The sequence below is a fragment of the Galendromus occidentalis genome, unplaced genomic scaffold (genome assembly GCF_000255335.2).
Source record: "Galendromus occidentalis unplaced genomic scaffold, Mocc_1.1 scf7180000077446, whole genome shotgun sequence".
NCBI classification, from domain to species: Eukaryota; Metazoa; Arthropoda; class Arachnida; order Mesostigmata; family Phytoseiidae; genus Galendromus; species Galendromus occidentalis.
The window spans coordinates 775,353-791,459 of record NW_003805434.1 but is presented as its reverse complement, the minus strand read 5'-3'; the positions used below and the strand labels follow the sequence as shown (position 1 = coordinate 791,459).

Here is a 16,107-nt window from a genome sequence, read left to right as displayed (position 1 = left end):
GAGGTAGAGAATATCCGGATAGGAAACACTGAATTATTGATGACGAAGTAAGCCCTGTGGTTCGCACGGAAGGTCTTCCGCACCAAAAGCATTCGTCTCGTACGGTGTTGTAACTTACGCTCGTGTAAGTTTCGTCGTAGCGGACTCCGTGATCAAGGCCGCAAGGATACGGCTCTTATCGAAATTTTAATTAAAACAAAGAGCTAATTTAGTTTTTTTTTCGTGAGCTGCAGCAAGGTTGAAGGCGTTTTCGGCGGATCCGATTGTTGAAGGCGTCAAAGCTTGTACGTATTTTCGACGCAGATATATCTGCTTGCCACCGCTAGGAGATACCCGAACGGGAATCGCGATCCCGCCATACGTGAAATAATTGTCCCAATAGCGAGCAATTCGATGAGGGGTAGACTCTGGAAATTCCGGAAACACTTCGTAGCCTCACTGACGATGGGAGCTGAAACTCCCCACTTGATCGAGATCGTTGTCTCAGCGATACATTCATCGAAATCGTTATTGAGACGAACAGCGGAATGGACCGCACGAATCAAGGCTCTGAAATTCATGTTTGTGATCAGTCATGTATGCATGAATACCTCCATGAGTTCGTCAACAACGCATCGTTTCAAAATTTAATCAGCGTGTGAGCTTCTTAATTGATTTTTTTTTCACTACTAGGCAGGTGCCACGAGCGCAATCCCTGGTGATGTCTAACGTCACGTCTTCCGGTGCGCTCGTCACCGAGAGCGTCGTGTCACGTGGCAGGGCTCCGTAGACGTCTACGAACTTCAACAGTGAACGCCCCTTCCGTTGAGGCACCGAAATCCAAGCAGAAAGTGGTGGCTCTGTGGCTTGAGCGGCTCAGGATCAGGGGGAGCTCCAAAATCCGAGGCTCCGAAAATTAATATTCCCAGCAACTTCCCCGCAAGCTACCCACTTCTCCCCGTAGAGATCCCATAGTCGGTGGGGCTAGAAAGGCTCGGATGAATTTGGACCGACAAACTCCGAAGTCATGCCGTAGCGGCTCGAAGAGCAACGCGTGCCGATCAAGGTTACAGGCCGCACCCTCACCTTTCCGGGGTCAGTTGTGGTCGACAATGCGGCGGTCTGTCGATCGATCGGTCGATCGTTTGAATTCTCGCTCCTCTCGCGGCGGAATAATTCGATGTCGGTGCGTGTTAAACCCGAATTCTGAATTCTGTTTTCTTCTATCGGATACACTATCGACCAATGTATCTTTTGTTTTCTCTAAGTTTCTTACGGCTGCGTCGGCCACCAATAGGAACACGAGCACGACGACGTCGAGGCACGAGACACGAGAGAAACAAGGAATCGCCGTTGTTACACAGGACGCCCCCCCCCCCTAAGGTCCTATATTTGTTTGATGATGTTCTTTCGAATTTTTTTCCACGTCTACCCTGTAGAACTGTAGACGCACACACGCGGAACCGACCCAAGGCTACATGCTGCATTTGGCAGTGGTAACCGCGGCGCTGCCTGGCGGCATCAGCGCTCGGTTGGCTGCGATTGCTTGCTTGTTGTTTCGACCACGCGGCGATGACGTTGATGATAAATCCACTCCAGATCCCAGCCCGGCGAGGGCGGCGGAGGTTACCGCCCGAAAATCGTATCTGATACTTTCGCCATCCGTCGAAGATGTCATCAGCATTGAAAACTCCCAACTACCGCGAAACAATTTCTTTGGACGTTTCCCTCATCGAATCGAGCCGTTGTCACCGGACGAGCTTGATCCGATGACGCGAGGGGTACTGGGCCACCGGACGAGCCTTGCCGCTGCTCTCCGCGTGACTTATGGATTGCCAATGATTGCGTGCCTAAATCTACGGTCTCGATCGTTGAACGAATGGTCGGGAAAATTCGTCGAAGAGTCTCTTCGGGAGGACGCCGCTCACGCGTGGAGCGCCAGACGGGTAGGCGGCCTAACGGGCCCCCGTAGACGCAGCGTGTGCAGAATTAAGTGCGCTTCTGTTGCAGCCGATTTTCGATCGCTAGACACCGTTACGGTGTGGCATGGCGGCGCCGGCACCACCACCGGTGGCTCCATAAGCGTTCCCCTAGCTAGTCGAGAGAGCACCGATCCGACCTGTACAGGGATGCTTAGGCTGAAACCACGACATATGCACTGGGAAAGCGAATAGAGCACTAACAACAGCTCACACGCACGAGTTAGTGGATGGGGCATCATCGATTACGGGAGGTCACGTGGGAGAATTTGATTGAGCGTCGTTCAGCGGAAGAACGAACGCCAAAGCACTTGCCAAATCCTAATCAAAAATAATTCAATGTTTATTCTACCATTCAGCGGCGCTAGTCATGTCGTCCCGCCAGATTCATGTGAATAAAAACGTCAGACAGCTGTCCCCCGTGAAACTGATCGCTGTTTCGAAGGAACTCCGATGAGCAAAGTTTTATGACAGCGGTCTCCCACATGACTGAGAGAGAGAACTTTTGACTTGATAGATAACAAGAGTCACAGCTCGAAGTGATCTCTCTATGCAAGAGGATGGCTCCAGTGTCATCGAATTGATTTCTAAGAAATCCGCGAACGATTGCCTGTAGGCAAACGCTAACAAATCACTTACAACTAGACTCAACCGTAAACCGACAAGAATCTCTGTGATCATTCGCGGGGAGGAGACGTATCAAAACATCGATCGCCATAAACAAACAGGCGTCGTCCGCGCCGCCGGAAGAGATGTTCCGAGCGAATGATGTGCAATCGATCTCCATCGGTACGGACCGCTAATTGTCCGAGTGAGATACGAACCCGACCAAAGCGACGCTGTGAATTCTCAGGAAACAGGATGCCGGGACTCGGAGGAGGAGGGCTAGAGGTCTCTCTGTGTTCTTTCGGAGCTGCAGCTCTCGACCTCTCCGGACAACCCAGAGCGCGAGCAATGTTGGTGTAAACGAATTGAATGTCCGCATCATTGAGGAATCGTCGGCAAGCTCCGAATGAGTCCAAAAAGAGCATAGGAACATCGGTTCAATGATGACGAAATGTCAATGACGAGTTTTATCGGAGCAGACCGTCTCTACGCGACGCTCGCCGCAGCAGCTTCTGCTGCTGATCCTGTTTCCAGTCGCATGACGTATCGGAAACACGCCGCAAACTCCTCCAGCTCTGTCGATGATGTCGAAATTCTTCTGTGCTGCAATTCATCGGGGGCTGACCATTGATCGCATCGCTCCCTCAGCTGTTGCCGCTCTCTCCCTGGTTTTGCATTTGATTGTGTACATGGAGTATGAACAGTGGTGCCGTGAACGGTCTGGCGCCGGGGACTGTGGAAGTAGTAGTCGTAGTCTGTCGCGCTGTCTCCACCCGTCTCGCAGACATACAATTAGAAACTGGTTCACCACCAGCGGCAGCATTCAATGTCAGAGCGAAAAGTATTTTTCTGACGCCCTCTCGTCGAGTCAAAAGTCGGAGGCGTACGCATTCGTTCCGTAGGGGTTTCGATCAGCTGTTGCCACCGCCGCCAACATACCGCTACGTATGTCGTGGAAAGCCCTTCGTGACCGGAGTGAGTCGATCAATGCCCCGGAACCCCGTTCGACGGTCGTATCGTCAGACGCATTGTCATCCGATGCACACGGAATCCACACAAGAGTCGGTCGGGAATCGTCGAACTTCATTGCGAGGATCGCGAATCCTCAGTTGAACTCGATGTGTTCCGACGCATCAATCTTCTGGACCGGTCCTCATTAGAAATTTCACCATCCGTCAATCTCGAATGCGCTCCACTGACTGTCAGAATACATTCGGTCGCTCGCTCGGTAGGTAGGCTGATGGGCCGGTTTGTTAGTCGCTGGCTCGATCGTCAATCAATCGTCCGGAACAACGACAAGAACTCGTTCAGAGGCCATATACAAAAAATATGTCAATCTAAACTTCTGTCCGCGGAGCTCTGTGCAAACAACCGGACGCTTTTGATCGATGCTCATCTCTGGTGGGCAGCCGAAAGACGTCGCGATCGTCCATGCGATCAGCTGATTGTCCGAGCCGTTTCCGAATGCCTACCTGTAGCCTCAGTCTTTTCTGGAGTGAGTTCCTGGGCACTCGAAATGACCCAAGTCCAAGTTGCCTTGGATCTGAAGTCGTCTCAAGGACATTACCGAACGGATATTCGTCTGTCGTGGTCTTCCTCCGGAAAAGAAGCACTTCTCGGAAGGTAACAAGGAAAATTACATAACCACCGAATCGACGAAGCACCTTTTCTCAAACCTAGAGAACAGCGATCTTGGTGTCCTGCTCGGGCCGCGCGGAAGAGCTCACCATGAGTCTTGGGCGAAGAGATCGCGAGAAAACGCTTCTAGTGAGATTCTTGTTCTCACATCATTCCAAAAATCTCCGGGCTGAAAACCGCTCCGAAGGAGAATCATCCGATCGAATCTACCCCGAAAAAGGCACATAATGAATTGCCACACGAAATTCTCTAACTGAGTTCCTCGGAGGGCTCACCTCGATTCGGCAGTCTGTTGGCCTTGGCGTGGAGATAATCTCCGTGCAGATCCGATCTTTCCACTCGAGAGCTCTCGTTTTCGATCGATTTCTGACCTCGGAGACGTCGACGACTTTTCCCGGAGATTTCCGAATATAATTACGACAACTGTATCCAGAGATAGAGTTTATCCAGAACGGAGTCGTGAGAAACGAGCACAAACACAAAATTATCTCTTCTGCACTAATTCGGACCGAGCCGACACTGGATTCACGTGCAGCACGAGGGCACTGATCCTTCCTCTCTTCTTTCCGTCTCCAACGAACGTCTGAAAGTGCGCCGGCTTAGCTAGTGTAGTGTTCCGCTGGCTTTCTTGCTCGATCAAAAATTCGGAAAGGGCGACTGACGTCCAGAGAGGAGAATCCGAGTGTTCGCCGTGCCACTCATGAACAAACCCTCGATCCAGTCAGTCACACTGCCGGTGGCTCGGTCGGCATGAGCTGCCTGCCGCCATACGCGGCGTTGCCCCTCAGCGTATTTTACGTCAGGAGCGATGCCGACTTCCAATGAAAAAACTGAACAGTAACAGTAAGACTCCTGGATGATTACCAGCCTTCTAGCAATGATTACGAATTCTGCTGAATAACGTCGGTGACGGTTTCCGGCGTCATATGTATTCGTCCCGCATTCTTCACCGTAGGCGCATCGATTACGCTGCGACGGATTTATCAAGGTGATTGCACGAGAGTTTTCGAGCTCGGTACAACAAGCCTGCAAAATTTCCCGAGCACTTCAGACCTACCCGTCGAAAATTCTCATTTTACCCGAATCCCGAGACATTCGAGTGCTAACTGACTGCTTTTATTTCGCAGTTGAAGTGTAAGAAGCGTCATAAGGGGAGTTGAAAACCTTTTGTCACAAAACACCTGTTTCCGGGTGATCCCGAGCGCGGGGACTAATAGATCGATCCGGGGGTGCGAACAGCGTTGCTCTGCTTCCGATGTCCTCCATATTTGAATCCGCTCCTGCGTTGGATATTTCATCGATCGGAAATGATCGGAATCTTCGCGCAGATTATGCGAAAGGAAATTGTTTTATTTTGAAGGCCCCTGTTTCCCCCATTTATAATAACAGATTCAATTGATCGATTCAATTCTAATACTATGTGCGAAGGATCGCTGGAAGCAGAATAAGAGATCGCGACGAGCGATATGTACATCACGAGGACACTGAGCACCAGAAATTCAGGAGCTCGAGAGGCGATCGTGATGCACGAAGGGCAGTGTCTGCACGAATATTCCCCAACGGAAGACTCCCCATGAGGCATGCCGTCGTATATCGCTCTCATCCGATTTAGTGATGCCCTCTTCTTGGGCTTTGGTGGACCCTGTCGACCTTGTAGATCGTTTCGAGTGCCATGGTAGGCTACTCTGGCCACGATCCTTCCGAGTATCGGATGCGAACGGGGAAATCATACCTCGGATCGCTGACACCAAGCGTGATTCTCGAGGATACGTCGCCGCACCGTCATTGGGCCATTCTTGAAGGTCCGGAATCAGTGTACTCCGACCTTGGTTTCGAGGAAGAGCTCGGCCATCAACATTTCTTATGATTCGGATGATGAATCCTGTGAATTTATGTATCTGGGGTCCGACCCGCGGTGGAACCGGGAGGTCTCTGGGGGAATGGATTCTTTCCTAAACCCCCCTCATACATGGCGCTCCGCGTCTGGATCCACCTCTTGCTCGAACGAAGGAGCGATCAAGGAGATAAATGCAAAAAAAATGAGATGCAGGTTTGCATCTGACAGTCCGGTGGGGTTTCTGTGTTCCCTGTCGATTCGACACCAGGGTTCGCTTTCGAGAGGAACGATTTAGAACCCAAATAATTCCTCTCGTATGATTCTGCAATCATCTCGAGTAGACCTTCATACGTATTCCTGTGATCCGTTGTAAACAGCGCGATCAGCGTTACCGTCGCGGGATAATCGTCGATTCCGAGAACTGAAGTTTCCCAATCCAATCGAATCAAATCAACACAGCGCGAGAATTGCGATTCGCAATCCTATGCCGCGCCGAACCTGAAGGAGTCCCAAGCTCTACTATGTTTCAGCCGCCTGTGACGAGGAGGAATACCTCAAACAGTATTCGGACGGGCTTGGGATGGGGGTCAGTTAGAGATAGGGCTGTGCGGTGCCCAACGAACGACGGGGATGACTCAGCTAAATTCGAGGGAAGAATAGTTTTCGGGATCTCAAAGGAAGCAATGGATTGCGCATCATTTTTTCTTCGAGGATCTACGACTGCAACGAACTACTTCCGCTTGAGATTACCGAACGGAGTGGAACCCTTGAAGTAGTCACTGCACAGAGCTGCGAAAGCTTCATGAACACTCGGAGCGTTTTTGAATTCTGTTTTTGATTTGATAGGACTCGCTTATAAAATAAAATAATTTCCCATGAGTAATAGGTCCGTTTGGTCATGGGGAATTTCGCCATATCGTAGTTTCTGAAAATCGTCATCATATCTGCGTAAATCACGTCACGCCCCGTAGAATTCCTCTCGGTATACCGATGCTATCTACAGCATGTGCAATCACTAGATAGGTCGCGTTCCGCTTCTGGGTGCGCAAAAAAAGCCCCTCGTGGAGGTATGTATTCGCGAATTCGCGAAGAAATTGTCCAATTGATATCAGTAAACTCCACCGTGAATTGACGTGTTCTTCCCAAGGAACCCACGAGTGTGCGGAGCCTCGTTCAAATAAGCCCGATAGCTACTCTACTCATGAGGGCGTACAGCTCTCCCCCCTGTTGCTTCCCACTGATCGGTTAGACTCGAGATCGGATCCAATTTTTCTTTGCTCAGGACTCAGGTGCCCCATCCGCATATTTCCTTTCGGAACTTCAGACCCTTTACCGTACGTCGGCTGACGCTCGGCGCAGGAGACGGATTTTTTCGATGTCCGAGTCACTTGGTGTTCAAGTCTCCTGATTCCGTATTCCTGCGGAACGGGAATTCCCAACCCCGGTAGATCTTCAGAAGATTCCAAACTTCCGCGAACCGTCCCGAAAGGAGCCGTGACGTTGCATTACGACCGGTAATGATATTTTCGACTTTGGGCGAGTAAATTTCTCCGAGAACATACCGCGGTGTTACAGGCATATGTCCATGGGTATCATATATCGAAATTCTGGAACCCAGTCGGCGGAAGGGATCCCGACTTGGATATTCTCATGGTCCAGGGCACCGTGAACTCCCCACGGCATGCTGTCTAGCATAAAATTTCTGAAAGGCGATCGATCCTTAGAGGCTCTTGCCACAAATCGACATTACCGAATTTCGCTATATGTCTCGGGCCCCGAATTTCGCTCGCTAGTTTTACCGAGAGACGGCTTTGAAATTCGGGTGATACTCATCAGCTGGCTCTGAGCTCTTGATCTTCGAAATTCTCCCTATCTACAGCCTTCTCTATTTCATTTCCATTCTCTCTGCCGATTCTTCCTGGTCACTCGGGAGCAAAGCAGAGAAAGCTGAGCTAGAAGACAGACGGATGACTCCCTGCGAGCTTAGAAGTAGTACGGGAATCTAATCGTAAGAAAGGTGTCCGGTCGAATCGACCGTTTATGTAGGAGGGAGGGATCTTCTTGAGTAGGCGCGTTTGAGGCATGCTTGGAGCAATAATATGTCGTGGCCGACGCGTCGAAAGGAGGTGGAAGTCGCCTAAAGCCCATAATCGCCGCCATCGGTCGCGCTTTTAACATTAGTCTCGGTGGGCTGATTCGTAGGTAATTCAAATCGATCTTCTGGAATAGGCGAACTTTCGGTCGGTCTCTGGAATAAGATCAGTTTGGAGCAATGCTCCCCTTGGAGAAAAGAGAATCAGCTGTGCTCTATATTCTTCTCGGGGCTCGCGGGGAAGAACTGACTCCTCGAGTTGGGAAGCATATTTTCTAATTTCGTCGTCCGAAATGATTATCACAAAAGGGTCCATAAGAAAATTGTTTTCTGATTCTGTTCGACGGTGGCGTGGTTCCCTTTCGCATGCTGATGTTGATTCGGACGTTGCGTTTGTGGGCGATTCGGCATCCGTCCAATCCAAGACCGCACTCAGACTTGGACGCGGCCGCAGACACACTCACGGAGCCGTGAACAAACAAAGTCAATCTGTAGATAGATGAGTGCCTCATTGTGATTTTCACAGAAACTACTTCGAGTCTTGTGAAGAAATATCAGTCGGGTCGACATCCTGCGTTCTTTCTGCTACACAGATATTGCGTCGAACTCCGGACGAAGAAGCAGACCACGGTCGCTCGCGCCTCGGGAAGATCTAGGATTTTTCTGAGGTCTTCCAGTCCATCGCCCCTGCAATTACGGATTTATATCGCTTCCCTGCCAGCTGATATCCGATAATATCCGGGAGGGGGAAATGAGAAGCGGACTCATTGTTCCCCAGTCTTGTGAGCATTTGGTGCAGCTGAGTCGATGGAGTCGAATGATGCATCGCCGCAATCGAAATCACTCCTCAGCGATTCCTGGATTGGCTTTCCAGGAGCCGAAAAAGGTCGTGTTTTCCCGCCATGAACTTCCAGCGAGCATGAGAGAAATACATTCCGAGCTCGATTCTTCAACCGTGAACACCGCACAACCAATCGGGAGCGATTTATTCTCGATTCCGGATTTGGGGTGAAAAATGCTTTTTACCGTCGAGTTCCTCCACGGTGATTTCGGGAGGGATCATTCCTAGCGAGGATCACTCGTTATTACCCTCGAACTTGTTCACGGCTTCTTCCATGCAAGCCTGTACGATGGCCAGCTCCGACTTGAGCTTTTCTCCGCTACCAAAGTAGTCCTCAAGGGTCCCTGCCCACTGAAAAGCGCCGATTACATTGTCATGGCAGGGAGGAGTACGTTTCTATCGACTTTACGAGGAGGCATCCCACTGGTCGTCCGTCAGTGCGTATTTTGAAAGTTTATACCATCATCGTTGTGTTAGAAGGGTTTGTTATGACAGTAAATTTTCTCACACTCGGCTGCTTACAATAGTGGTACCCATATCGACGTTCTCCTTACAGATCATTCGAATAACTTCCGCTTCTGTCAATTGACCGAAAGCGCTCAGTCGGGTTGCCCAGTCGGTGGTTAGCTGTGAAGAGTAAGTCCAAAGGAATCGATTGCCATCTCCGTTGGCTCTTAAAGAGACGTCAAATCGTCGATACCATGTGAGGAGGAAACTAGCGATCTTTGGATCACACGGATGCACTTACCTCGGGGTCGAGATCCCGTCGCAAGCAGACTATGGCATAGTCTAGCGGGACGTCATCGAGGGCTGCAAGACCAACATCGGGATCGTATTGTTGGCGGTGCCCATTTTACGCCTTGATACCTGACTCTTTTCGATGCTTTTCGGATGTATCGAAAAATCCCAAGTATGATGAGCTCCAGGGCGCGAGTTCGCCATCTGCCGCATGGGGACATCACACGGCTCGGAGCTGGGAGTTTCCCCGAAGATGTTCCCAACAATGATCATCGTACCAGAGGGGGAAAACTCAATGATTCGACCAAGCTCTATGGAGTTTCTCCCGCATACTCGGCTAGAACTGTATGGAGTCATCGGGCAGGTCCTCAAGTTCCGAACGATCGAAAGAGCATTCGAATGGATCGGGTAAGGAAAACGAGTGCGGAAGGCATTTCATGAATCCGGTCGTCAAGTCTCGGAGTTTACCACAAATGTTGATGTCCCGAGCTTGGATCGATGAAATGAGCAATGGGAGGAGGAGCGCGGCACACGAAGGGCACATTGTTAAGCTCGATTCTGTTTTTCCGCCTGGACGTGAGTGAGCGGCGTCGGGTTGAGGACTGTAGAAAATTTCCCGCTCATGTAAATATTAATTGATACAGATTAGTTGTACGTGACGCCAAAGGAGAATAAGCGGAGTGACCGCAGTCGAAAGATTCTGTTTACCCCGCTAAGTGGGATGGAGGGAGGCGAAACTGCCCGGACTCCACGCTCGGTGTATCATATGGTTCTCCGTGGTAGTGTTTCTTCGGAGATAAAGTTTCCAGAAGCTTGAATGTTCCGGTCGGGGTATCTGAGATTCCGATCGATTCAGGTGGCCGGGGTCTTATTCACGTTTTTGAGTTGAAAATAATGATGGAGTCAGGACTTATTGTTTTGACAAGGAAATCTAAAAATGTTTAAAGTAGAGCTGTCTGTGCTTGCGCTTCCCTTGCAGATTGTCTGGCTTACTTTAAACTCGAACAAGGTACTTGTATTGAAAACACGATGGCTCACAGTCCACTGCGTGACAACCTGGCTTGGCGATTCCAACAAATGACTCATGCTGTTTTCAATGGATTTCAGCCCGAGGCTTCTCCAGACGAGGATTTGCTTGGCGCTTCCCGGAGACTCCGAGAAAACGCGGAAAGTTCTGGCGCCGGCTCCTTATACTGAGCAAGGATATCGTCAGGAAGTCCCGAAGACGATGAATCCAAAATTTCCTTCAAAGCGGTGAATGAGGGTCGATTCATTGACTGTGTGGGTCACCGGAAGGTGATGCTGCCGGCCTTGGCGTCTTTATGCGGGATGATCGCTCGTCAACTTCACGAAACTTATTAGAAACTCCTTCTTCCTGGATTATGTCGAGCCTTCGCAGAGCGCGCGATGTGTTCAGACGCCGGCTCACGAGCTCCGAAGCGACGAGCGCGTATGTTCTGATATTCATGATTCATGACTTTGTGAGCTGCGAGCCATCGATTGCATTTAGATATTGTGTCGTCTTGACAAGAAATTCCCCGACGAATCTGATTTCTGCCCATTATCCGTCAGGCTCTCCGCCCTCAACTACCTCGGGCGATCAATGCTTATTTAATGGTGAGCCCTCCGGATCGGGCTTTCCCCCGCGCGAGTGAAAAGATCTGTGAAGGGATTCGGACTCGAGAGTTCGATACTGGATGTATCCATTTCTGAGGACAGGGAGGAGGAGCAGACGGAGGGAGGGCAGCCCTTCCCCCTGGTGAATCCGATCTCGAAGTTCAAGCTTTGGAGCAATGCCTCAATTCGGTCCGTCTAGTTTATGTACTCGGCTAGGATAAGGAGGACAGATGAAAAACGGATGGGTCAAACGACGTTGAACGTTCTTTTATATTTCCCATGATTATTCGACTATTCACGATGCAACGCATCGATTATACTTTCAATTTTAGTGTATATCATGAGGATGATAACAATTAGGAATCATGATTCGTTCGATGGAGCATGACAATGATATTGTCTAAATTGGGCAAGGTATCCAGAAAGGAGACTGGAAGTCACAATTTCTACGGGAATCCCAAGCGAGAACAAAGTGAACAGTCTTGGATTTTCGAAAATTCGCGAGTTCCCCCCTTCCACAAAGGAACTCCATCCTGCTAAATTGCATTAGGCCTCGGCTTGTTCGAGGATCAGTTTCTCCTATGACCTCCCACGACAAATACATTATATCAGCCCATCATCGTCATCATCAGTTGTTCTAAGATTCGTGTCTCTACGCCACAGTTCCCATTCGGTTCTCTAAGAATTTCGTTTTAAACTCCCACTCGGTAATGGACAAGATTCGGGCGATTGATAACAGTTTCGCTATATACAAAACATAGTATCTCCTCTTCACATCGCTTGCTGGCTTACATACAAACTCACATCCATCTCTCTCTCGTGCACATAGTTCTACGTTCAGACAGAGATCCGAGTGCCAGGACTCTTTCTCTAATGGAGCTATGTAATAATAGCTTGATAAGCTTTGTACAGACTAGCCAGAAATCGTCCAAAACGTCTGCCGTCCAATAAGCATGGCTAAAATGGCACGTTCATTCCGTTTCGGGTAGAAAGTTCAACATGAGGTTGGAAGTTCGCCTCAGCGGAATTTCCTCACACAAGAGCACGTCATATCCTGGGAGCGTGAGCTTTCGCACCCCACGCAGTGATTTGAAGGTGCTCCGGAGACCTGCTGCTCACAAAAAGCTCTATCCAGTTTCCTCGAAGGCGACGTCATCATTACTGTCCGGTGCGCAACTCTGCGGTTTTCCTCTTCACGGTAGGATCGTTCCCGGTTCCGGGCTGTCTTCCTTCGTCCTCATCCACAAACATACTCAGGTTTTCGTCTATTAAATCGCTCATGAGTTATGAGGAGCGACCGAAGACCGACGAAGTGTCTCCTGATTTCACAAATTTAGGGTACAACAACGGTGTTACGCACCGGTCTCGGGGTTGACGGCTTTCGTAAGTCGAACGAATGCGACTCGCTTCTTCGCTCTCACCTCGTGATGTCAGAACGGACGAGAGATTCAGTTGGGAAGTTAACACAACTTTTGGTCGGATACGGAATCAAATACTACGATCAGCGACGGCAACAGCGACAGGGTTGAGGGCAATTCCAATCAGAGAGATAGTGGAGCCTCATCGATTTCTGTGCTTCTAGTGCTCGTTGTCTTCTATGTTGTTCTCCTCGTCGCCCAGGCCGGCGAGATCGGAGCTCTCGTGATTACGATCATAATTATTCGTTACTAAACGTCATATATTCAAGTTGCATATTATGGATTGGATGCTACGGGCTATTGCGCTGCGAGCTCGATCATGTCACGAAGCAGAGTCTGGTGAAACCGATTCCTCGTGAAAGTTGCGTTTCCTGCGAATCGAAGAGAAAGTCTCAGAGCGACGTCCGGGTAAAGTTCTTGTCTAAGCGGATCCTCGTGCGGTCAGGGGTTCAATGCGGAATCGATTCGATTTCGGAAGAGAGCGTTCCTCCCTCGGACATCAGGTTCTCCAACTAACCTGGTGTTTTGAAGCTGCAAACTGGTCACAACTTCCTTCTCGAGCTGCTGATCTTGGAAGATACTCAACGAGCATCCGTGATGCGTTCCGTACTTTGTGAGGTAAATCTCCCGGAATTTCTGCCAGAACAGAAGAATATCCGTGACAGCCTGTAGGCTCTGCTGAGTACCTTCGGACCCGGGGAAAAGTTCGGCGAGCAGGACGAAAACCGGTCGCACGACGCCTTCGATGAACTGGACCTGGAGCTCAGGAATGAATGCCTTCTCACGATCCATCATCTTGTCCGGATTGATACCCATCGCTTTCTCCAGATCACCTACGATAAACAAATGGAGCACGTCAGAGAGTCCCATTGGGCGCTGCATGTGGCTGACTGAGTCCATGAGGCTCGAAACGTGACCTGATGCGTGGTCACGCAGAGGAAACCTCCGTGCGCCCTCTGCACGCAATCAGATGCTTGATTGAAGAGACATCCAGAAACGATAAGTGAGCGACCAGAAGACTCGTGGAGGCTCGAGTCGTACGGAATCGATGTATCATAGACCAACAATAGGAAATGACGATATCGGAAAGCTGTACGAACCCTGTGAGAAGAATTCCTTGTAGATTAACTCGGCCACTTGCTTCGTCGCTCTCCAATCTTTCGTTTGATCAGAAAGGTCGCACGACGTTACTAGGAGACACATTAGAAGCGAATGATGAGCCGGATCCTTCTTGTTGAACGATTTCACCATTCGGCCAAGAGATGGCAGGATTTTAAAATGGTGACTCAAATCTGTCGCGAGGATGATGTGACCGATGTTCTCGAGAATCTTCGAATATTCGTGGCATTCAAGATTTTCGAAGATGTTGCATCCTTCGGTATTGAGAATGGCCATGGCTTGAGCGATGTGGTGCCTCTCCATCACGGAGCCTTCAGATGAGTAGAGCGAGGCCAGGATGCTTTTCGAATTCACTTGGAAAGTGTTTGTTGTGCCCCTATGATCCAAATCATGACACAGACAGGCCACGAACAGTGACAGCGCCTCGTTATCCCTGCAAGTTGAGAACGACGTAAATAAATTGTTCCCGCGTCCCAGATCGGCCAAATTCCTTTCAAATCTGAACTGGACAGGATCCCCGAATATAAGATTCAATAGAGGGATATGTGCCCCCACCGATAGCATGCCAATCGGAGGGAGAGTCGATGCACGCCGGATTGGAATTGAAGTGATCATATTCGTATCATATCGTACTCACGTGAGGTAACCTTCTCGGTCGAGATGCAAATTCTTTATCAGGAGATAACTATAGTGGGCTACGGCGAACGCGTGTGTCCAGTTGTGATAAGGTGGATCTCTGTATCCCTTTCGAACCATAAGAGTGAATCGCGCCAAGGTTGTTCTCGAAATCCGCCACCGATGAATGAAACCGAGATCTTCGAACATCGTCACCACAGCCTGCAGGGAAAGTATCCGTGACTGTCGGCTCGAGACACGATGCGGTCAGTCACAGCAACCGCAGATTCCGCGCAGAGGACGCTCTGCACCGGTATAATATTCATCAAGAGACGGCGAAGCAGAATAAGACCGGGAACATAGATAGATCAAGAGCGAAATTCCTAATATATTTTCTAGTAGTCTCCGTGAAGCGGTTCGAGCATCTCACCAGTGGAGTATCTCTGTCAGGTATCCCCCGAGGGACCCCGCGGAAAGTTTCGAACGACGGGTGGAAACGCTCGTGAGGTTTCGGGACGAGATCATTGCCGATTAAGGTCACTAGTTGATGGACCTCTTCGTCGGGCACCAGAATATGGTACATCATCAGTTCATTTGATAACCGAGAACGATGCTGTGCATCGCGCACCTGAAACCCAAGCAAAACACCATGAGAAGGTTATCTTTTTCGAAGGAATATGAGAATGCTGGAATAAACCGCATAAGATGATCGCCGGCTCTGGTTCCGATTAGCGGATTATGCAACGATATCCACTGACACATGCCCGTCTGACCTCCATGCGTCGTTCCCCCCACATGAGCTGACAATACTCTACCTAATAGCTCGTTCCCCACAGTTCGACCAGTACTACCACCGATAAACAACTTCGCGCACCTATTTCGTTCACTCGTCTTCCCACGACACTCTTTCCGTGACAGTCTTTGTCTTCGTTTTTCCTGTGCAGGCTCTTGTCACTCTTACTGTCGGTGCTCACGCTGGCTCTCTAATTTCACGGACTCCTTCTCAATTTGGACTGTCCTGGTCACTGTCTCACGAACTCCCGATCCGTTTCGTTTTGCTTTTCGCGCTTCAGAACTCGTGATTTCGAGCCTCTTTCCGACCTCCGACGCCCTCTGGCGGTCTCTCGTCCACGCTATCTCACATGATGTCCTCATCCTGTCCTTGCATGACTATCGTGTGCCCCTGAAGCCCCTGACTATCGTGTGCCCCATGAATGTCCTACTCCATTCTTCGATTCTTCAGCTAATTCCTACTCGAGCCCTAATGTTTTTATAGTCTCATAGCCATTTTCCGTATCTGCCTTCGAATTTTGCCGCTCTTCCGGGGTTCTTCCTTCTTTCTTCTGTCTCTTCGGTCTCTCTCGTCGGTTGCTCAATGATCGCCGAGGTGAGATCGACTTCCGTTGTTTTCTGTATTATTTCTTACCGACCGCATTGTCCCAGCAACATCGACAAGGCTTCGATTTGTTCCTCGTTCTCATCTACAAGCTTCTGCATCCTCGTATAGAAATCTCCGTGAGAGCTCCACTTTTCTGAAGTACTCGCATGTTCTCTAGCCGCTCCTGGTGCGTCTGGGGTTCCGTCAGTCAATGGACTCATCGCGTCGACCCTCAAACCACTAATATTGG

General features: G+C 49.9%; 1 protein-coding gene across 1 annotated transcript in view; it reads right to left on the bottom strand.

Moving 5' to 3' along the window:
* Nucleotides 1-13,025: 13,025 nt before the first annotated feature.
* LOC100897598 (cGMP-dependent 3',5'-cyclic phosphodiesterase) overlaps nucleotides 13,026-16,107 on the bottom strand; it is a 44,107-nt gene continuing 41,025 nt past the window's right edge. The window contains exons 10-14 of the mRNA XM_018639595.2: nucleotides 14,910-15,107; nucleotides 14,502-14,701; nucleotides 13,846-14,297; nucleotides 13,263-13,578; nucleotides 13,026-13,116 (exon numbers count right to left, since the gene is read on the bottom strand). Of these exons, the coding sequence (XP_018495111.2) occupies nucleotides 13,068-13,116; nucleotides 13,263-13,578; nucleotides 13,846-14,297; nucleotides 14,502-14,701; nucleotides 14,910-15,107 (1,215 nt within the window). The 3' untranslated portion in view covers nucleotides 13,026-13,067. The remainder of the gene's footprint in view (nucleotides 13,117-13,262; nucleotides 13,579-13,845; nucleotides 14,298-14,501; nucleotides 14,702-14,909; nucleotides 15,108-16,107) is intronic.